Source organism: Amia ocellicauda, chromosome 1 (genome assembly GCF_036373705.1).
Source record: "Amia ocellicauda isolate fAmiCal2 chromosome 1, fAmiCal2.hap1, whole genome shotgun sequence".
Lineage (NCBI taxonomy): Eukaryota > Metazoa > Chordata > Actinopteri > Amiiformes > Amiidae > Amia > Amia ocellicauda.
The window spans coordinates 5,237,741-5,262,284 of NC_089850.1; the positions used below are offsets into that span (position 1 = coordinate 5,237,741).

The window sequence follows — 24,544 nt, forward strand, 5'->3', positions numbered from 1 at the left end:
TAAAAAATTCATAAAACATTTGGGGTTTTAGCTCCGCACACCCAGGCCTAATGACATTGCTGTGTAGAATCATGACTCATTTTAGCATGGTCAATCTTCTTACAGGAATGTATTGCTCATAAAAAATACAAAATCTTTCAACAAACAGGACTGAAATAGAATATAAGTTCAGTCCTAAAACCACACCTTTTAATTTTCACAAACCCGATGGCATGCATGAGATAAAACATGTACCTTTGTTTTCTTTTACAGTGTGGAGTGAGTGGGCAGAATGCAGAGAGCTTCAATTGGCTTTCCAGACCCCACTGCCACATTTAATGATGATCAGACTCTGCCACCGGTTAACCGCACCTCCACCAATGTGACCGCATCCACCCCAGCTAAGAAAATCACCTTCTTCAAGAGCGGGGACGCCCAGTTCGGTGGCGTCAGGATGGCCATCCACAAGCGCAGCTTCAAGTGCTTCGATGCCCTCTTGGATGATCTCTCGCAGAAGGTACCTCTGCCTTTCGGGGTGCGTACCATCACGACCCCCCGGGGCACCCACTGCATCAGCCAACTGGAACAGCTGGAGGACGGGGGCTGCTACCTGTGCTCCGACCGCCGCCAGGTTAAACCCATCAACATGGAGGCTGCTGGGAGAAAGCCAGCCCTGTGGCACAGCAGTCACCCACACAACACCCGCAGACGCCCGTCCCGCCCAGAGGAGCAACCTGGGGGCCAGACTGGCCAACACTACAACCGGCATCCCAAGAGGATCGTGCTGGTGAAGAACAACGACCCTGCGGTTAGGAGGTCCATCATTCTGAGCCGGAGGACCGCCCGCAACCTCAAGACCTTCATGGAGGAGATCTCGGAGCTCATGCAGTGCACCATCCGGAAGCTCTACACGCTGGATGGACGCAAGGTAAGCCCAGCCTTTTCTTTTCATTGTGCTGCGCAAAATGATTGGTTGACGTTTTTTGGTGTGTTTTCTGGGAGGGTTAAAGAGCAGCGCTTACTGAGATGGTCTAATGCTTTTCAGAACATCTGAAACTGGTTTGTATTGATAAATCAGCATGCTGGGAGTAAATGAGGGCAACTAATTCATCCTGCGTAATCCAATCATCGTGTTATGTGGCACTTATCTGTTGCTTCACTGGGTATTGCTTTTCTTCACTGTGATTAGCACTTGCTCAGATCTGACAGACTCTTGCTGGTGTGCTGTACAAATGAAAGTTGTGCATACTTAATGTTAGTCAGTACAGTATGAATATTGATGATTACACATAGATAATAATAATAATCCTAATTTCTCCTGTTGGGTCTCAGTTTCCAATTCCTACATACGTGGGATATTCCTTTATATCACCAACTTCATCTGACCTGGAATCCAATGAAATTAGTAATTAGTAAAATCCTTATGAATCTACTTTCTAGTATCTTTCATACCCAGTCCTTTAGAATCCTTTACCAACATAAAGGCAGCCCCATGGAGTGCTGGGAAATCTGATTCCCAGCTCACCCAGCAAGCCATCACTCTGTCTAAAGATAGGCTCACACTACACAAATGTAAAAATCTAAACCGATATTGATAACGGTGGGCAGCTCAGACTTAATGACCTACTTTCTCGGAATTAATGTCTTTTGTATCGTGAAGGAGTGCACACTGCACAATCATTTAAGGACAGGGGGTCACATGCTTACCGACTGATCTGAAATCCTTTGTCGTGGAGATCTCTGCAGAAACATGCGTGATCCCCCAGGGAAAAAGGTAACAAATATGGACCTGGACACTAATGAGCTTGTCTGTGTGGACAAACGCAAAAAGCAGAGTGAAAAGAATGTGGGTAAAGGACTATACTCTGCTGTGAGAGGCATGTCACAGGCTATATCCATCCCACAGTATGATCATCGCATTGTAGGTATCGATATTTTGCGCAGACCTGGGTCATTTATTTAAAAATATATTTTTCTCTATATTTGAGTATTTGTAGATAACCTGCCCCAAAACAACTACTCCTAACCAAATACTCCTGTCAGGTTTATTCTTCCTGATTTGTGTTTATCTTCTTCAATCAGCTCAACTCCCTTTGGCTGCTGCCAATCTAAATTCTCAGAAAGTATCACTGATCATCTCACCCTACACGACCCGTGCCGATTCTATTCATAAATATTAAACGTTTGACATTGTTGTAGTGGCCCTGCCGAGCTAAAGTTTGGATGCCATCAAGGACCCACTCACACTACATGATCATTTGTAGTGGGAATACTTGTCATCACGATCAATGCTGATTTGTTGGAACAGCCAAATCGGGCTAAATTCGGGCTAAACTTCATGTAGTGTGAGCCTAGCTTAAACTACCTTTGTTTCCCAAGGGCATATTACAAAAGTGGGGATTGCATAAAAGCACCTTCTAAACAGTTTTTTATGGTTTGGAGCAGCATTTCTGACCACATTTTCTCCTTGTAGAAGAAACAAAGCAAGCAATGCAGAACTGTAGAACTTGGCCTGATTAATTACATAACACAACCAGTTATACCAGCCAGTATCAAAGGAAATATAAGCAGCAAACACTTTTAAGCCGCAGTTTAATTAATCTGAAATAATTCATTTTTATAAAATACCATATGTGTTCTGCAGAGCTGATGTTAGGTAACTCTGCAGCATCAGATTAGGACTATTTAATGAATGCAATGCAAATTATTGTATATAAGTATATAAAAACATACTGTTGCTAAAAGCACCTCAAATGAACTTTAATATATTAAACATACCTTCTGTAGCAGTTCAGTACAGTGCTAAGAAGTAGCTTGTACATTTGAATTAAGTATGTGAATGTTGTTATTTAGGAATATTTGGGAAAATATTTTATCACCTTGAAATGAAACAATTGATCCTGGAGTACAACATGTTATATTTGTACTGAAAGTATTTACACTCTTTATTACTCTTAATTTTTTTTGCAGTAATTTGTATAGTTTGATTAATATTATGAATTGCAGTATAGTTATTTATCAGTTATATTTTTTCAGAGTTTGTTGAACCCTGATTCTGGTATACTGTGACCTATGATAGAAGCTACCAGTGCTACCATATTCAGCACGTGGGTTTGGCTTTATTATATAGAAATATATAGACTTAATTAAAGAGAGGTTCCTCAGGTTAGCTATGTAAGTAGAGATGCAGCCCTGTGAATAGAGTTGTTGTTGTTGAGTTGTTGTTGTTGTTGATATTTGTAAATCAAAAATTACATACATCACGTCACATTTTTCTACCATCTTATATTTAATTTAACAAGGCATTACATTGTAGTTTATGAATAGTGAGTCAAACCTTTTTAATTCTTTGTGTCCAGTTTGAAGAAATTTGAATTTATCATTTTGTTAGCTCAGCACAACTGATGGAAGCAGATGGTCGCAAGACTATGACTCTCAAAAGACGGCTAATAGATATTTTAAATACTCAAAAGCTTGTCCATTTGTAGTCTTACAATACTATAAATAGTAAATATTAATGGTTAAATCAATTCATTAATTTACTGGTAATGGTAAGAAATGAGTGTCCACATACTTCATTATTTACGCAGACTACTTTCGGTTCTGCCTGCACTCTAATTCGTTCACAGCGAGCATATCCTTGTGCCGACCTCATCACAGCTGATGAAATGCGTAGTTCGGTGAGATAGTTCCAAAAGAAAAATATGTTTAAACATATTCATCAAAATACTTTAGATTTTTTAGATTCCGTCCTGGGTGTATTCCTGCCTTGTGCCCTGTGCCTGCCAGGATTGGCTCTGGCTTCCCCATGACCCTCACCAGGATAAGCGGTTTCAAAAATGGATGGATGCGCTTTCCACCCAGCTTTAAAGTCTTTAAAAGATCTATTAACCGACTTTTGAGAGTCAGCATTTTGCGACCATTGACTTCCAGCACTCAAATTTCTTCAAACTGGACACACAAAATTAAAAAAGGTTTACATAGATTTGTATGACTCTGGGTAAGTAAGACATCTGGCTAAAATGCCAAAATACTGAAGTATCACTTTAAGTAAAATATGTTGCCATGGATTTGTTAGGTCTAAGAACTGATGCCCAAGCTGCTGTAGCTGAACAGCATAACCCATGTCAGTCACTCAGGTGTGGTGTGAGGAGCCAAGATGCTTCACATGGCCAGGGTAAGCAGAGGTGAATATCTTCTTCTCAGAACTAAATCTGTGTCAAGAAACAAGATCACTGCTAAAAAAGGGAAAGCTTAAGGAAAGCTTTGAGTGCACATGTCCAGGTAACTAATAATATTCACAGATCTGTTTTTATGAGTGCTGCCAACCATGGATGCGGTTGTCATACTCCTGCCCCTGGGGGATGCCTTTGTATCCTCATTTTTTATTTGACCAAACTCTTCATTAGGCCTAGACCACATCAAAACTGTGAATTTTGATTAATTAAAACATGATAGGGTACAACTTTGTAATTGGCGTTTTGCCAGCGGTTGAAAGTCAATGTGTTTCTGCTCTCAGTCTTTGGTTACAGAAATACTCTTTACATATGTGGATGCCAAGACATGAATAAAACCACATTCTATTCATAATGTAATCAACTGTCCTTTAATAGATTATATGATACACATATATAGGTTGTAGAAAAAAACTAAACTTTAGTACAAGCACTGATATTTTTGTATCAGCTCAAATGGTTATATTCCAGATTCCTGGTCATTGAAACAGCTCCCTCAGATTGGAAGATTTCTGAAATCTAGCATTTGGTGTCAGGTGTGATTGGGCTATAGTGTCTCCTAAGTTTTTCCTAATTAGTGTAATAAAATGATTAACTGGATGAATTAAATTCTTCACTCCAGGCTCAGAATGTTTTGAGGGTACAGTAACTTGAGAAATCAACACATTTTAAGTTATCAAACCTAAAAGTAAAACATGAAAATGTGACATAAGCCAAACAGAGAAAAATGATTAAATTGAGCATCTAATAACTCCTGTTGGAACAAAAACAGGAAGACACATGGGACTCCAAAACCAAGGGCCAGACCCATCCGCTAATAGAAAACTACAGAATTGTACTCAGTTGCGGCTGCATTTTTAGTGAGATGCTACTTTCTTCTAAACATAAATGTAACCGCTATGATGAAAGTTTTGATTCCCCAAGTTTGGGAAACCCTGCCCTTACACACGCAATCCATCTAAATGCTCATTTTTTCAGCATAATTTAGGAAGAGAAGAATGTACAAAAGAGAATGATCTGACAGTGCATTAATGCCCCCAACCCATTTAAAAGGATTTGTTCAGTGCTGCGCACAATTGCACACAAATCTGTTTCAGGACACCTTCATGCAAGTGGTGCAAGTTTCACAGGATGTGCATTTGTTTTTAATAGTTGAGTTTATGCTTAACCAACTGTAAGGACTGTAAGGTATTTTATTTAACTTTAATAGCTGTTACATTCAAACATAGGACTCAATATGGTATCGGTATATACACTCTCTGGCCTACAGATTTGTAGATGCCTCCAGTAAGAGGGACAGTAATTCCCAAGGCCTCCATTTGGCTGCAACCACGAGTGTAAAGGACCCTCCCATTAGAGACAAATGCCTCATATATACTTTAAATGCTTTGGGATGCAGTAGCATTTCTTTTCTGAGGGTCTGTGGCAAATCCTATTACTTTAAGATGTGACGTCTTGACAAAGTGTTTGCACTTCTGGAACAACTCCAGGACTTCCTGTTTATATGAACTGGTGTCCCCTGGGCCTGTTTTCAGTTCACAACAAATACTTCTTCTCTGGAAGAAGGCTTATCCCATTAGCCCAGCCCCACTGGTCCATCGCAAAGAAAACATGGTTCAGCTCAATCCAAACATCTCCACTGGGGCTCCTTAGTGGAGAAATAAACTGGTCTCACTGAAAACGGGGTGGAAGTGCAATATTCTGGATCCACAGGAGGAGAGCTGAAGTTTGAACTGTCTTTATCAAAAAACTTTTTCAGTCAACGAAAAGACAGTTTGCTCAATTATACCAAGAAAAATATTCATGAAGGTTTGCAGTAATCAGACAAAATCTGAGCATCAGTTATTTAACAAATTATGAATGTTGAGTTTTCTTCTGATATTTGTTTGTGTAGAATTGGGATCAAACAGAAGTTGTTTGCCCATGTGTTCCTGAAAATATATATCATTATAAACTGTCAATGAAGTACTTACTTTTATTTTATAACTTTAGGCAGAAATCATAGCATTTAAAGATTATTTTAAAATATTAGAAAGCATTAAACAACCTCACTTTCTCCATCCAAACAATGTGGGGAAGCAATAAAAAAGGCAAACAGACTGTTAGGGTATATTGTAAAAAGTGTAGAATTTAAAACAAGGGCAGTAATGTTAAGACTGTACAATGCACTAGTTAGACCTCATCTGGAATACTGTGTACAGTTTCTACTGCACACACTGACACAAGTTTGATCTTTGCTATTTATTTTCCTCAAGAAAATAGGTTAATAAGTCAAATGTCTTCATTAAGGAAAGACATGCAATGTTGCCATTCACACAACCTCAATTCACAGTGCCTGGTGCATTCATATTTAATCTTTCCTTTTTACCATTTATTTATCTTGGACTTAATTGAACTATTTTTTCAATAGCTTAACTGCAGATATCATCATGACATGGTTGTAGGTGATGTCCTTGGTATTCTCTCTCATGAAGACTATCTGCTCATTATATTCATGCTTAATATACAGTAGTTTGGAACAAAAGTTCAGGATACTACAGCATTATCCATCTCTATTTTTAGAACAAGTAAGATCAGCCACCGTGCACAGTCCTGTCTATTCATCTTGAGCAAGCCAGAGCTATTTTCAAACCATAGAAACAGGTCGGCCTAGATAGAAATAAGAACTTCTTTCCTGTTATATGAAGCAATGGGTTGAAACTAGTGGAACGAAGACAGTAACAAAAGATATGGGGTTGTGATTAATCTGGTTCCAAGAAATGAAGAATAATTGTCATATGAGTTGTCATATGAGTTGTATGACAAGATGTAACCTTAATTTATCAGTAGAATATGTCAATCTGTTTAATTTAGCCACTCTGGATCAAGGCATCTGCTAAATAAACAAACAAATAAATAAATAAATAAATAAATAAAGGCAAAGATTCTCTTCTGATCAAATCAGCAGCATTGCTCAGCTAAATAATGAATAGCTTAACACAATAATAAATAAAACACCTTTGTAATAAGGTCTCAAGCCCCAGTTTAACTCTGAAACAGTGGAAGACAACATTTTGGATTGAGTGGCTTGCCCTGAAAAAAGCAGATGTTTTAGGACAGGTTGGATCAGTCAGCTGGCAGAGGAAACTGCACACTCAGCTGGAGGCACCTAAGTGAGAGAAGGGGAATCTCTCTCTATATATCTCTATCTCTATCTAATAATGTGTGTGTGTGTGAATCTTTAGCTTGTATTTTAAGCCTGAGAGAAATAGGTCTCCTTTACCTGCAGTTTTTTTATTTTTCTTGCAAATATTTCTCAACATAAAACCAATGTCGCCTGACAATAATTGATTTTGTGTTTTGGTATTTTAAAATAAAATATCAAACAGAACAAAATTTCAATGTACCATTTGTAATTCAGTAATATGAGAGCATTGGTCATATACTGTATATATATGAGATCTGATGAAAAAGTTCTAAGTTCTAAGACTGATGTACATATATCATTATTATGTGGTGTCCCCTTGAAAGTAATTAAATACATTTGTCCCACATTTCTGGCACTTTTGGAAGCAATGCTGGATGTCTTCAACTGTTATGTGACTAAGTTCCACCTTCACGTTATTTTGGATGGCTGGAATGTCATCAAATCTCTTTCCTTTCTACTTCATTTTGATTTTTGGGAACAGAAAAAAATCACATGGAGCGAGATTGGGTGAATACGGAGTGTGTGGTATCACAGGAATGTTTTTTTCTGCCATAAATTCCTGAATAGACAGAACAGAAGGTGCGTTGTCATGGTGTAAAAACCAATGACCATTTTCCTACAGCTCGCTGCACTCTTTATCCTTCAATTGAACTAAGACCTCTTCATAAAAGCTCTTATTGACAGTTTGACCATTAGGTACAAATTCCTGATGAACAATACCTCAAACATCAAAAAACATGATGAACATTATCTTCACATTTGACCAAAACTGTCGACGGTAGTCCTGAACATGGGTCATCTTTGACTGATTCTTGATGATCCTAGAAACATTGTATCCACTGATAAATGACAGCTTTACATAAATAATCATCACCAAAGGCAGTTCTTAACATTTGGAGCATTTCTGTTGCACTTTTACAAATTTTCACACAAAACGTGATGCACATGTTGCTGTTCTTTTCTTACCTATTATTTTATTAAGACTGGGGTAAGAAATATGTCTATCTTTGAACATGTCTTTGACAACACTGGCATAAGATTAGTTTGTTCCTGGGATAGGTTAATACTTTTCGTTTGTACACACCTCAGGGCAGCTCACTGCCTCCATATTGTCACCTGTAATAGAAAACGTCTTAGAACTATATATATATATGACAAATTAAAGGAAGAACTTGAATAAATGAGTGGAGGAACATAACAAATGCAAGTAAGCAATTGAAATCCTATCATGCTCTGTGGAATGTATAAAAATGCTGAGCAGGTCCAGTTGACCTCAGTTTTGGATCAAGATGGCAAGAGGAAAGGATCTAAGTGACTTTGAAAGAGGGGTCATTATTGGGGCACGAATGGTAGGAGCTTCAGTCACACAGACGCTCAACTGGCTAGTGTTCTGGACAAGTGGGTGAGTGCATGTGTGGCAACACCAAGAGAACGGTACAGGCCTGACTGCTTGACCCCTACAGTGAGGGGGTCTGGAGGCTCTGTTATGCTGTGGGGGGCATTTTCGTGGCATGGTTTGGGTCCACTTGTCCCCTTAGAGGGAAGGATCACTGCAAATCATTACAAAGTTATTCTGAGTGATCACCTTTATCCTATGGTGACACATTTCTATCCTGATGGGAGTGGTCTCTTCCAGGATGACAATGCCCCATCCACAGGGCACGAGGGCTCACTGAATGGTTTGATGAGTATGAAAATTATGTGAATCATATGCTGTGGCCTTCGCAGTCACCAGATCTCAACTCAGTTGAACACCTATGGGAGATTTTGGACTGATGTGTTAGACAGCGCTCTCCACCACCATCATCAAAACACCAAATGAGGGAATATCTTTTGGAAGAATGGTGTTCATCCCTCCAGTAAAGTTTAGAGACTCGTAGAATCTGTGCCAAGAGCATTGAAGCTGTTCTGGCAGCTCGTGGTGCCCAACACCTTACTGAGACACTTTATGTTTTTTTTTTCTTTAACTTGTCACCCATCTGTGTATGTTTTTATATATATATATATATATATATATATATATATAGAGAGAGAGAGAGAGAGAGAGAGAGAGAGAGAGAGATAGAGAGAGATTATTCTAAAAGTTGTTTAATCATGTTAGGTTTAGGACTGTTAAAACAGAAGTATAAATTAAAGAAACAAAAAATACATTAAGTGTATATATCAGTGATAATCACTTCATATAAATAGTGGTAATGATTCCTAAGGTTTTTTCTGTGTAGGGATGCTTTACATGATTTTTATTTTCTTTTGACACAGGTTATTTAGTCAAGCTACAGCAAGTGAAAAACATTTTTGAATTATTTCAGGACAGAGGGACCATTGCATGGAAAACAATACTGCTGCCAAAGGAACTAGATATTCTAGCAAATATTTGTCACATAATTTGCTTCTATGATAATGCATACATATTACTGCTCTGCAATAACCTGGAGAAGGTGGGATGTGCACAATTTATAAATGAAAGTATTATTATTATTATTATTATTATTATTATTATTATTATTATTATTATTATTATTATTATTATAGTGATATTGCAAATAACCATTTATTTATGAACAGATGTCATACTTATAGCTATAATTAAATAATTTACAATGCATTTGTAGTTGTTTACACTGAATTCTAAGAAAGCATTATGTCATACCAAATTGCTGCAAAGTGTTACAAATACAATGTCAGAACTGATTTCGAGCTGGATACACCAGCTTCATTATGGTGAAAGATTAGTCTTTTGCAGTTCTGTGCTGATTTGATCATGAGAAGGTTGCCCTGGGAATATACAGTTTATAGTTCGTCTGATCTGTACAAACGTATAATTCCTGAAATCAATCTGATTTCATCCAACTCAAAACTTTACTACACAGAAATATTCTCTCATTGAAATTGCCACTGTAACATTAGCAACCATCTTCCATCTTGCAAATCAATATGTTGTCATAGGTATCATTGCAGCCACAGCTCCCAGCCTTCTGAGATTTGTGGATAAAATGAGATGGCTAAAGAGGTTTTAAGGATAATAATCTATGCACATGATGTGACACACATAGTGTCGAAATAAACACAGAAAAGTATCAGCTGAATGAGTAATATAAGGTTAATATATTTTAGATGTAGAGCCCTGTGTGTTGTGTAGCCTCATAGTTCATTTTTTATCCCGCAGGTGTCTTTTAGACACTGCAGCTCAACTTAAGCAAGTAAAAAAGAAATGAACACAGTAAGCGCTAACTCATTTTAAAAATACTTAAATTATAATGAGTATTTGTGGCCATTGACATATTCACGAAAGGTTCAGACAGGTGTTACAAAAGCAGTTTTCAGCACATACAGTAATTTTAAATGTGGTTTATACATGTTTGTACATTTTCCCCATTACAATTTTAACGTTCTATTATTATTATTGCCTCTTTAAATTATAACCATATGCTGTATAGCTTAAGTGTATTTTAGAATAGTTTTTCTTATGTATGTGTTCCTGGTAATAAATACATTTACATATTGTGTGAATAATACTGATTATAATGTTGTTGTTATTATTATTATTACAATCAGGATTAAAGTAATGTTAGCCATATGCCCTTCTGTTATTCAATGTGCAAATACACATTATTTTGTAGTAACACAATTTCTGAGATGAGCAAAGTAACGCAATGGGAAAATTGTAAATGATTGCTTGATGGAGTACAGTATCCATATTAGGACATCCTCACTCCTCATTATCAGTTGTCACGCATCACTTAGTTTTGCAATGAGCCCTCAATAAGTTTATCATTCAGCCGTCAGTTATCACTCATATTTGGCATCAAGCATCATGATTATTTTATGTCAGTTCCCATACATCAATCGAATTGAATATCGGTTGTCACTCATATTTTGTGTCAGGTATCAGAGTGGCTATTAAATAAGGTCCCAGAAAAACACAATCAAATAGCTAAACCATCTTTACTGTTATTTCATTGGTTACAGGGAATGTCAATCATTTGTATTTGTATTCACTCCGAGCTGATTTTATGGTTGTTATTTGTGTTATAATACAAATATTTTGGTAATACCACATGTTTAAATTATCCACTGATGTCTTTTTTGATATGTTTGCATTTTATTATTCATTAGGAGAAGATTCTGAAGAGAAATGATTGCCTGCCTCAGTTCCACTGTCTGGTTCTTTGGCTTGATTGACATTCCCTCTCCATCACCTTCCTCCCCCCTGGAGCCATGAACTGTGTTTCCAACCCCCGAGACGCAAAGTGCAAATGAAATGGATTATCATCCATACACGATAATATTGTCTATTGGTACAACCCTAGACTGAGATATAGAGTGAAATGCTGTGAAAAAAGCAAGGTCCTATTGATACGGTTCCCTTCCAAATTTCACTTTCCATTCTTTAAAAAAACAAAGAAAAGTTAAATTGTGGTACTGAAAGGAAGTCAGTAGTTTTATTCATCTTGTTCCCTCAAATTACAAAGTTATTCAAATAGTTTCGGCTGTTGAAAAGGGGTGTTTTCTTTATTTCAGATCGACAGTATCCAGAGTCTCTTGCAGTGTCCCAACGTGTTGATCTGTGTTGGCCGGGAACCTTTTCGACCTCTCTTGGTGGAGAGCTTAAGGAAAAACTCAGATGATAAGCTTCCAGGATTGGGTGCAAGATCGCGCTCAAGTTTCTGCAGTGACACACAGGAGAGTAAGAAAAATGGTTGGTTGCTTTTGTAACATTATTGAAATACTAAACAAATACCAAAGCTGAACTTTCTTCGCTCACATCACTGCTTGATGCTGATGTCACCATCAGTATTTGTACTTGTTTTGAGTGTACTGACTGAAGTATTCATGAAATTGGTTAAACCCTGGGCAAAGCATTTTCATCTTTGTTGTTGCAAGGATATATTTATTTATGGATTGTCAGTATGTTTCTTTCCCCTTGTGTGACAGCAATAAGCATCTATAAAACGTTTTTATGCCATGAAAGACATGTCTTGCAAATTGTGTATTTTCCCCTTTCTTGATTCTTAAATAAAATAACACCCCTGGACACTCTCCCGTCGGGATATGAAGCAGAGCATGTTTGGAAAGTACGATTCCTACATACTACTACTACTAGTAGTTATAATAATAAAAGTTATGTTTATAACATGCCTGTTTCCTATCTTTTAAAATGAAAGTGCACCTCTATGTGATGAAAGTGGTGATTCTGTCAGACTTCAGTTATGCCTGCTTATGTAATGATTCTGAAACATGCACTCTTTGGCTAGACTTTATATCAATAACAACAATGTTGCAAATACTAATCAAGTGGACCTATACAGATTCTTGCAATCTCCTTACTCTTTGCCTTTCCTGTAAATTATCAAGAAGCAATCCTTAAAGTATTCATCTTATTAGTGTATTTGGAATACTGTGTCTTCTGTTACTACCCACAACAGTATATATATAAATATCTAGTATATGTATATTTTTTTATAAATAAAATTGACTGTTTCCTCAATTTGTTTTGTCAACAGTTAACTTTGGGCTTGAAACCAAAAAAAGCATCATCCATCCAAGATCTGATTCCAGCAATAGGTCGATGAGATTTTCCTTGTCCTCTGAGAAGTCTTTTCCCAATGGACTGAACATGTCTCCAGGGAACACCACCTATCCTTCCTATGCTGGCACTTGCCCACACGCCAAGGAAGCCCCGATGGATGATGACATACAGAAGAGAGTGCTCGTCAACAAAGATGGCAGCCTTTCTGTGGAGATGAAGGTCCGCTTCCGCCTGTTGAATGATGAGACGCTTCAGTGGTCAACTGAAATTAAAAAGTCTGTGGCTACCAACAGTGAATGCTGCTTAGAAAAAGAGAATGAAATGGGCCCCATTCAACAAGGTAATGCAGAAAGTTGCTCAGAAATTGAGTCCTTCTGTCCTTGTAATACAGAGGATTCTTACATGACACAATTCCACCAAAGACAACTGGATGATTCCCATTGTCAAAACTGCTGCAATCACTGCCAAGAGTATGACATCTGGAAGAACCCCATACATGCTGCACATTGTGGACATGAAGACAAGGAGTCAGTCAGGCATATCAGGTCTTCCAGTTCAAGTGCATCATCTCATAGAATTATACGCAAAAAGGCATCCATGGATAGCTTAGCCACCATGTCTAGTGGAGAATATACCGAGCATGTTGTAGAAGAATCTACTTGCTATGAACAGACTGTTGATGGGGACACTAGAGTGGAATATTGCACTATAAGCCGCTGCTGCAGCCACAGTGAGGTTTGCTCAAAGGCAGCGAGATCCAATTGCAGGGTCACTCCAGCAAATGACCCTGAGGAGAAATGTGAGAACACTGATGTAGGTCACTTATCAGATGATGAAGAGACAAGCCCTGAACGTTCTGCTTCTGCTTCATCCAAGAGCTCAGCAAAAGATCAGGTTAGCGTGAAAATCACTGAAGTCTCTGAGGAGGAGCGCGCCCAGTCTTCAATTAGCTCTTCTTCAAAAGTTTTGGAAGCACTGAAAGAAGACCAAGAGGACAAAGAGGAAGAGAGAGCAGGAAGCTCTGCCTCTAAAGCATTGTCACAGTCTCGTAATAGCACAAGGTCTAGGAATGAACCTGAACAGGAAGAACGGCCCAAGAGCACATTGTCAAATTGCTCTGGTTACAGCTGTAAAAGTGCAGCTTCATCAATGCACCATTTATCTCCCAGACCCGTTAGTAAATCATCAAGGTGTTCCTCTGCATCTTGTAGATCTAGAATGAAGGCCATTAAAGCTGCAGAAGATAGTGATGAAAGGCCTGAAAGTCATATGTCTACAAGTACACACATTTCAGGAAAATCTGGAAAGTCCAAAAAGGCAAATTGTATTGCTTCAGAAAGAGCTGCTTCACCAGGATCATCCGTATCTGAGGCAGATGCTGGCCATCAGGAAGATCAAACTGCTGAAGAGAGCGATGTAAGGGGGGCTAGTGCCATGTCTGCTAGCACCAGAGCTTCAGGAAAATCTAAGAAATCCAACAAGTGTCACTGCAGTGTTTCTGAGAGAGCAAGTACACCAGGTTCAGTGACATCAGAGAATCCCAATGGGCCAGATGGAGAGGAAGCAGCAGAAGAAGAAGAAGATGGAAGAACAGTTAGTCCCATGTCTACTAGTACCAAAGTTTCTGCAACATCCAGAAAGTCCAGCAAGCGGCACTGCAGTGCTTCTGAGAGAGCAACTACTCCAGGATCAGTGACATCAGAGAATCCCAATGGCCCAGATGCAGAGGAAGCTGCAGAAGAGGAGAATGAACGAGCAGTTAGTCCCATGTCCGCAAGTATAAAAGCCTCTTCAACATCCAGACAGTCCAGCAAGTGTCACTGCAGTGCCTCTGAGAGAGCAACTACTCCAGGATCAGTGACATCAGAGAATCCCAATGGGCCAGATGGAGAGGAAGCAGCAGAAGAAGAAGATGGAAGAGCAGTTCGTCCCATGTCTACTAGTACCAAAGTTTCTGCAACATCCAGAAAGTCCAGCAAGCGGCACTGCAGTGCTTCTGAGAGAGCAACTACTCCAGGATCAGTGACATCAGAGAATCCCAATGGCCCAGATGCAGAGGAAGCTGCAGAAGAGGAGAATGAACGAGCAGTTAGTCCCATGTCCGCAAGTATAAAAGCCTCTTCAACATCCAGACAGTCCAGCAAGTGTCACTGCAGTGCCTCTGAGAGAGCAACTACTCCAGGATCAGTGACATCAGAGAATCCCAATGGGCCAGATGGAGAGGAAGCAGCAGAAGAAGAAGATGGAAGAGCAGTTCGTCCCATGTCTACTAGTACCAAAGTTTCTGCAACTTCCAGAAAGTCCAGTAAGCGTCAATGCAGTACTTCTGAGAGAGTAACTACTCCAGGATCAGTGACATCAGAGAATCCCAATGGGCCGGATGGAGAGGAAACAGCAGAAGAAGAAGAACATGGAAGAGCAACTACTCCAGGGTCCTCTATTTCAGAGGTAACAGGCAGTAAAGTGATAGGGCAGGCTGCTGAGGACAGAGATGATGGAGCATTAAGTGCTATGTCTCTGAGCAGCAAAGCCTCTGAGAAATCCAAAAACAATACATGTAAATGCAATGCTTCTGAAAGAGCCACTACACCAGGCTCATCAGTGTCAGAGAGGGCAGTTGGTAAAGAGTTGGACAATGAAGCCGATGAAAGTGATGAAAGAGTAGCCAGTGCAATGTCTCTTAGCACCAAGGCATCAGGAAAATCTAAGAAGACCAAATGCAGTGCTTCTGAAAGAGCCACTACACCGGGGTCAACTGTGTCAGAGGCAGCAGTTAGCAAGGAAGTGGACCATGGAGCAGACGAAAGTGAGGAAAGGGTAGTCAGTGCAATGTCTGTTAGCACCAAAGCATCAGGAAAATCTAAAGCCAAGTGCAGTGCTTCTGAAAGAGCCACTACACCAGGTTCACTAGAATCAAAGACACCTATTGATCAGGAGGTAGAACAGGCTGAGGATGAGAGTGAGGAAAGAGCAGCAAGTGCCATCTCTGTGAGTACCAAAGCTTCAGGACAGTCCAGAAAGTCCAACAACATGGATTTCAACCCTTCTGACAGAGCAACCACACCAGGGTCATCTGCATCTGAGATGCCAGTTGGGATAGAAGCAGAAGTGGCAGAAGAGAATGAGGAAAGAGCAAAAAGCGCCATGTCTGTTAGCACAAAAGCGTCAGTAAAATCAAACAAATCAAAGAATAATCTTTGTAAGACTTCTGAGGCTGACCACGAAGCACATGGAAGTGATGAAAGAGTAGCTAGTGCAATGTCTGTTAGTACCAAAGCATCCTCAAAAGCTAAGACCAAGGGCAGTGCTTCTGAAAGAGCAACTACACCGGTCTCATCAGCTTCAGAGATGCCTGTTTTAAATGAGATGGAACATGCTGCAGAAGACACTGAAGAAAGGGTAGAAAGTTCAATGTCTTTAAGCACAAAAGCATCTAAAAAAAGCAAAGCTTGCAATGACTTAGAAAATTACAGTGAAAGAGCAACCTCTGCTATTTCTAAGTCATCCAGTGGCTCAGCTTGCAAGAAAAAGGGAACTTCCTCTGCTGTTGAAGATGAGCGGTCAGCTAGTAAAGCCTCAAACTTTTCTTTAAGTTCTTGTGAGAAACAAGCTGCAAAGAAAGAATCCGAAAGCCAAGAAGGAGATCTGTCTCACAGTGAACCATGTTCTGCCAGTGAAGCCAAAGAAGAAGTGGCTATAGATCCAGATGAGGATGAAAGACCCTCAAGTAGTGGTTCCAAAAGTCACTCAAGAAATAGTGAAAACCGAAATGGAGAATGTGAGAGGCTTTCAGCAGCTAGTTCCAGAGGCGTCTCAAGTGTTTCAAGTCGTTCCAAGGCTTCTGCAAAATCCAAAACTCGCAAGGCCACTGAAGCTGATCGAAGGCCAAAAAGTAACATTTCTAGTGTATCGTCGTATTTGCAAGTAAAAGGAAGCAAGATCAAATCAGAACCTAGAAGTGGAGGTGAAGCAACTCCGTCTGTTATGTCAAAATCCTCTAGGCCAAGTATGAAGGCTTCAGGAAAGTGTATAGAAGTTGAAGATAAATCAAGTCAAATGTCAGGCCCTATGTCTGTTTCCTCACAAAGTCTTCACACTCCTAGCCCACCAAAAGGCAAACCCAATAAACATATCAGGCCAGTCATACTGGTTGGTTCCTCAAAGAGCAGTGTTGCAACACAATCTTTTTCAGATGCAGAGCTCTTGAGAGAGAAAGCTGTAAATTCAAGACCAGCTACCTCAGAATCTAAGTCCTGCCTCTCAGATAAAACATGCAATGGTGCACTTGAATTGACGGAATGCTGCAGAAATGCCAGTGACAGCAGGAGTGATAAAGGAAATAAATGCAGAAACAGGAAAGTCTGCAGTGCTTCCCGGCAAACAAAAGAAGAATCAGATGAATCTGAACTAGTACCCTCTTGCTTACCAAATGCTACACCAACAGAGGTAGTCCATGAATGGTTGAGAAAAATACCCACAGACACTTCTATGTATGAGGTGGGAGATGAATTTCATGAAAGCTGTGAAGAAATGGAAATGCAGCCACAGCAAGTGGCATCAACTGCAGAGACAGCCTTGGAAGAAGGAGAGCCAGCGACATTAGCTCCTGAACATACAGAGGAAGAAAAACCAGAAGAACAGGAACATCAAGAAGACTTATCTGAAGTAAAGGATGCCCCCAAGGAAGACAACACTGAAATCTGCACTGAAGAGCAAGAAGAGGCAGGGCAGGCAGCTGCTGAACACTTGATCCCTAGTTCTCTTCCATCTGATCCCAACAAAGAAGCCTTACTTAAAAACTGTAACTCTTCAGTACAAGTCATGAAAGTCCTTTTGAGTCAGGGCACCAAGCTCGACAGATGTAATAGCCTACCTGAAGTCTCACAGGTATATGGGAGAAAACTCAGCAATTCAGCCAAAGAACTCCTGGACTGCCTTGCAAGCCTTCAACTGATCGACACAGAGCCGGGAGACATAAAAGCCAAAAGCACAAGATACAAAGAGCTCATGGGCATCTTGCAGTCTCTCTGGCTTGGAGCTGCTGCTGATGAAGGGCAGCAGATAGAGTTAAAAAAGACGTTTAAAGACCATCACTCGACAGATGATGAATTCAACCCCAGGTCTTCTTCGGGTGTCGATGTTAGCAGTGGTTCTGCAGGCTCTGGGAAGAGCAGTGTTACTGGCGCAGTGGATGTCATTCAGTCAGAGAAGAAAACAGAGTTTGCATCAACACTGATTGATGAGGAAGGTAGACTAACACCAACTCACTTGTACACCAGACATGACTCATTACATAGGCTGATGGAAGAAAATGAAGGAAATGACGATGAGCCGAATTCTGGCCTCTCCACTCCTAAATCAAAGTTAAATGCAAAGACATCAGCCATATTGTCTGACCCAGCAACTCCTGATATAGCAAGTCGGGTTCAGTGGAGTCATGAAAGTGAAGGGATTGGCTCTGAAGAAGAGGATGAGAGGAAAAATCATGATGTAGAGAATGAAGAAAAAGCAGACAATGATGAAATCATTGAAGCTGCCTCCAACATTTTAGAAGAAACAAATACTTCTGCCAAAACTTCAGACAATGATGGCAGCCATTTGAAATCAACAGAGGAAATGGAAACAGACACACCAGAAGAAGGGGCTTTGAAGGATGACGAGGCCACCCCAAGCCAAAGCAGACCACCATTAGCAAATAGAAATTCTGTAGACCCTGATCCAGTTTGGGTGTTAAATTTACTAAAGAAACTGGAGAAGCAATTCATGACACATTACGTAAATGCAATGACCGAGTTTAAGATCAGATGGAACTTGGAAGATAACGGACAACTTGATGTTATGATTAATGAACTCAGAGATGAAGTGCGGAAGAGGATCCAATCAAGTATTGACAGAGAGTTGAAGAAAATCCACAGCAGAGCCGGGAAGTTGCCATGCCCTCCTCAGCACCCCATGACAAGGGAGTCTACAGTGCAAACAGAACAACGCCGTCGGCGCCTGAAAGTAATGCGTAATCAATCCATCAATGGATCCCTTCAAAAAAGTGATGAATACTACACTATTAGCGGGACTGAATTCAGCGAACAACGCAGTGAAGATGAATACTGTCCATGTGACACTTGCATGAAAAAGAAAAGTGCACCTAAGCCTGTGCAGGTGGAGCTTGCTGTTGTTGCAAACGCCCCCATTATGAAGGATTTTGACCTGAGAAAAATCCTTCAACTAAAGAAGGAAGTTCCTGAACAAAAAGATGTGCAAGAAAAGGAAAAGGAGGACTATGAAGTAGAGTCAACTGAAGATGCAGAAGCAGAGAAGAAAGAGATTGCTGATGAGGAAATGCTAGAGGAGTCAAATGCTACAGGAGAAGAGGAGGCCACAGCTGAAGAGGTAGAAGAAGCTGAAGGTGAGAAAGAAGAAGGAGAAGGAGAAGCAGTTGCAGACACAGAAGACCAGCAGCTTGTGGAAGAGGATGACCAAGAGGACAATGAGGCTGAACATACAGTTGAAGACAAAGTGGATGATACAGAGTTAGAAAACCCTGATTCTGTGGAAGAATTACAAGAGATCGAAGCAGGTAAAGAGGAAGAAAATGAAGTGTCTAATGAAGAAGTGGTGGAAGGAGGAAATGTGGAAGAGGTGGCTGTGCAGGAAGAAGAAGAGAATGAAGAGCCTAATGAAGAAGTGGTGGAGGAGGGAAATGAAGAAGAGAATGAAGGAGACAATGAGGAAGAGCAAGAAGGGAGTGTTGCTGAAAATGTAGAGGAAGGTGAGACAGCAGAGAATATAGAAGCTAATGATGAAGAGATAGAGGAGGGAAATGAAGCAGACAATGAGGAAGATGGAAGGGTGGAAGTGGGTGCAGAAGATGAGGAAGAAGTGGAAGGGGGTGATGCAGAACAGGTAGACAAGGCTAATGAAGAGGAGGAGAATGGGGGAAATGAAGAGGAGAATGCAGCGGACAATGAGGAAGAGATAGAAGTTGGTACAGAAGATAAGAATGAAGGAGATACCAAGGAAGAGGTGGAAGGGGGCAAGGTAGAAGAGTTAGATGAGGCTAATGAAGAGGATGAGAATGGTGGAAATGAAGAGGAGAATGAAGGAGATACTAAGGAAGAGGTAGAAGGGGGCAAGGCAGAAGAGGTAGATGAGGCTAATGAAGAGGAGGAGAATGGTGGAAATGAAGAGGAGGATGAAGGAGATACCAAGGAAGAGGTGGAAGGGGGCGATGCAGAGGAGAATGAAGAGTCGAATGAAGAAGAGGCAGAGGAGGAAAATGAAGAAGAGAATGAAAAAGGCAATGAGGAAGTGGTGGAAGGAGAGGAAGAAGATGAGAATGATGCAGAAAATGAGGAAGGGAAGAAAGAGAGTGATGCAGAAGAGAACATAGCTGAAGAAGAACAAACAACAGAGGAAGAAAATGCAGAGGTTCATGCAGAGGGGGAAGAAGCAGAAAACCAAGAAACTGTAGAGGGTGAGGCTGAAGAACAGCAAAATGATATGGGAGAAAATGAGAAAGATGTAGAAGAAGAGATAGAGCAAGATGAAGTGGAAGATGATTTGACTGTAGAAGGAGATGAAGCAGAGGTCACTGAAGAGAAAGAGGAGGAGGACACACTGGCAGAAGAGGAAAATTGTAATGCAGTGGTAGAAGACATGAATACAGAAGGAGAAAACAAAGAAGAAGATGGGGCCAATGGAAATGAACTAGATGCAGTAGAGGACGAAGACAAAGAAGGTGTGGAAGGTGATGTGGAGGAATCAGATGAGACTGAAGTCCACAGTGAAAACAACTTGGAGAATGAAGAGAAGTTAGAAAATGTGGATGAAAATATTGAACAAAACACTTTGGAACATAAACAAAAAACAAAACAATTGTTTAAGAGACTAATTCTAATGCAGGCATTTTTGAAGAATGCTACTAAAGTAGAAGCATCTCCAGATGAGGAGAATCCTTCTGCAGTAGAGGCCAATTCACAATCAGAGGACTGTGACCAGCAGCAAGAGGAAGATAATGTACTGGAGGAAGACCAGGATGGTGAAGAAAATCCAGAACATAATGAAGAGGAAGGTGGCATACAATGTATTCCTGAGGAGGAGGAGGAGGAGGAGGAGGAGGAGGAGGAGGAGGAGGAGGAGGGGGAGGAAGGAGCTGAGCCTGAAGAGGCAGAGGTAGAAAACAATGAAGATGACGAAATTAAGGCAGATGAACGCCTACATAAACAGCTAACAAAATCATCTGTTGAATCCTTACAAGGGTCCATGGACAAGGAGCTGGAGAAGAAAGTGGAGGATGGGAACAGTCCCAATGGAAGCTCCAAGAGTTCAGGTGTCAAGAGCAACCAGATGTACCCTGAAACTTCATCAGAAGAAGAGGATAAACAGTCTGTTCATTCAGACTTAAATGACACGGCTTCTGCTAATGAACAAGAAGAGAAGCCTGTACAGAAATCTCCCAATAAGTCCCTCAAGGTGGGAAAGCCAAAAGAAAGTGACATTGACCAAGATGATCTAGACTTTTAAGAACAATCTTGGACTTATAGATATGATTACCTTATAACCTACTACAATAAGCACTTTATTATATTATGAATGTTGCTGTGAAGTATATTTTTTCAATGGAGAGATATGTGTATGTGCTGCAAAGGCAACCTGTTTCACAGTACGTGGTGTAAAAAAAGAAAGCTAAACAGCAGTTGCTTAAAACAAAAATGTAAAATAATGGATGTTTACTGTCATGATGAAAATGTTTGGTTTCTGGAATATGCAGGGGCATTTATATTAATCTTTTTTTTTGTATAGTTATTTAATTTAAAATGAGTAATAACTAGAAGGGGAATTATTATTGAACCTTAAATACACATTTTACTCAATTATGAGCCTTAGCCCTAAAGTATTTAATGACATTCAGTATTTGCAAATAATTAGCATAACAGCATGTGCATTTAAGCCATACACAATCATCCTGGTATGCTAACTATTTGTGGTCATTATAAGCTCAAAATGTTGTTCTTATATTATCTTGAGCATAACAAAACAAACAGAATTCCCCGTATTAGATTAGACACTCTGCAAAAACCCGACAATGTCTTTGAGAGTGACAATGTAATCTAAATGGTTCTCTCCATTCAAGATGTCTCTCTCAACTGAGTTACTGTTTTGAAGAAAGGCACTGTTGGGCAAAAACTGTATAGTCTGCAACCTGTTATATATTTTTATTTTTTTCCAAAATTAAATGTCAAACATGCGCACAAAGAAAAAGTATTATGAAAGGCACATTGTCCTGGAAATATGCAATACCTCAGTCAAATGGCTAGATGTAAAGTGATTACCATTGTTTACATCTCAGTTTCCTTATCAATTAGTTGGATTATTGTATCCAGATTGCTATATTTTATGTCACTTACACTCTCATAACACATAATAACCCAATATCTATTTGTGCAAAGCAAGAGTTGTCTTCAGAGACATGTTTTGAGAGACCCCACCTACGTGTCTCTAAATTATTCAAAATTGTGCTTCACAACAGATAACTTTTGCAAAAACAAAATGGGGTACATAACCAAAATGAATAAACTGGGAAGTATGTGATGTCAGATGTATGTGATGTTTGTTTAATTTATGTATTTATTGGAGGGTAGCCATAAAGGCTTTAATGCAATTTTGGTTGAACTAGACCCGATTTGCAGGTTGTTTAATTTGCCATTAATGTCCTGTATTAATGTATGTATGCATCTATAATTTTATGAATACTATCCTTAAGATGTTTGAATACACTAATTTGCAAGTATAAATATGTATTCTAACATTGCTTTAAGCTGTATGAAAAGGTTTACTTTCTTACATTAAACATATGGAGCTGTGAATTTATGTGAAGTCTTGATGAATTATATATGTTTATGTATTTTAATATAATATATTACAGTAAATTATGGATATCTTTCCCTTTTGAAAACAAATGGGACAACATATGGGGAAAGCATGTATCCTTCAGTATATATACATAATTTACTCATGCAAACATACAGGAATAATTTAGAAGCAATGGACAGTCCTTAATATACACCAATCAGCCATAACATTATGACCACCTGCCTAATATTGTTTAGGTCCCCCTTTTGCAGCCAAAACAGCCCTGGCCCATCGAGGCATGGACTCCACTAGACCTCTGAAGGTGTGCTGTGGTATCTGGCACCAAGACGTTAGCAGCAGATCCTTTCCTGTCCTGTAAGTTGCAAGGTGGGGCCTCCATGGATCGGACTTGATTGTCCAGCACATCCCACAGATGCTCGATTGGACTGAGATCTGGGGAATTTGGAGGCCAAGTCAACACCTTGAACTCGTGATTCATCAGACCAGGCTACCTTCTTCCATTGCTCCGTGGTCTAGTTCTGATGCTCACGTGCCCAATGTAGGTGCTTTCGGCAATGGACAGGGGACAGCATGGGCACCCTGACTACGCAGCCCCATACGCAACAAACTGCGATGCACTGTGTGTTCTGACACCTTTCTATCAGAACCAGCATTCATTTTTTCAGCAATATGAGCTACAGTAGCTCGTCTGTTGGATCGGACCACACGGGCCAGCCTTCGCTCCCCACGTGCATCAATGAGCCTTGGACCCCCATGACCCTGTCGTCGTGTGACCACTTTTCCTTCCTTGGACCACTTTTGATAGGTACTGACCACTGCAGACTGGGAACACCCCACAAGAGCTGCAGTTTTGGAGATGCTCTGACCCAGTCATCTGGCCATCACAATTTGGCCCTTGTCAAAGTCGCTCAGATCCTTACGCTTGCCCATTTTTCCTGCTTCTAACACATCAACTTTGAGGAAAAAATGTTCACTTGCTGCCTAATATATCCCACTCACTGACAGGTGCCATGATAACGAGATTATCAGTGTTACTCACTTCAGCTGTCAGTGGTCATAATGTTATGGCTGATCGGTGTATATCTTGTATATTACATGTATGTTATTGAATCAAAGGTATAGGCAATGCTTACAGCTGTATTTCGTTGTTTTTTTTTTTAAATAGTACATTACTGTACTATGGTTACATTTAAATGGCTATAGAATAATCTTACATTAAGTATGTGAGTACAGTTTTTTCTTTATAGTGCAAACATAGTGCTACTGAAAGCTTGGTAACTGAGCCTACAGTTTTAGCACACCTCTCTCTTGTTACGAGAATGGAAGCCTTTACAGATATGGACAGCTAATTATAACATGAATATCACAATCTAAATGCAATGCTTACAACATAGGCAAATTAAAAGGAGGCTCTCTTTTAAATGTAGCTATATTACATATTCATATGTTGGCTCAATTGCTCTTAGTTCTACTTGGAAACTAACATACACTTAATGAATTGTGGTATATTAATTTAGTATTAAATCACGCACGACTATGCAATAATAACCCAGCCTCTTAATATTATTTGGTAACACTTTATATTACAGTGTCATTAACACATTATTGGTAAACAGTGAATAAAATACTAATAAACCTTTATAAGATATGATTTACAATTTATAAAAGTAAATTGAAAGTATTTTGATAGCTGCCCAATCTTTATTATTTAATCTTTATTATAAATCATATCAATCATATGTT

General features: G+C 39.7%; 1 protein-coding gene across 1 annotated transcript; it reads left to right on the forward strand.

The window, feature by feature from the left end:
- Positions 1–258: 258 nt before the first annotated feature.
- LOC136717620 (retinitis pigmentosa 1-like 1 protein) lies at positions 259–21,451 on the forward strand. Its single transcript, XM_066695462.1, has 3 exons — positions 259–907; positions 11,923–12,100; positions 12,906–21,451. The coding sequence occupies exons 1-3, from the start codon at positions 272–274 to the stop codon at positions 21,449–21,451; spliced, it is 9,360 nt and encodes a 3,119-aa protein (XP_066551559.1). The 5' UTR covers positions 259–271.
- The last annotated feature ends 3,093 nt before the right edge of the window (positions 21,452–24,544 follow it).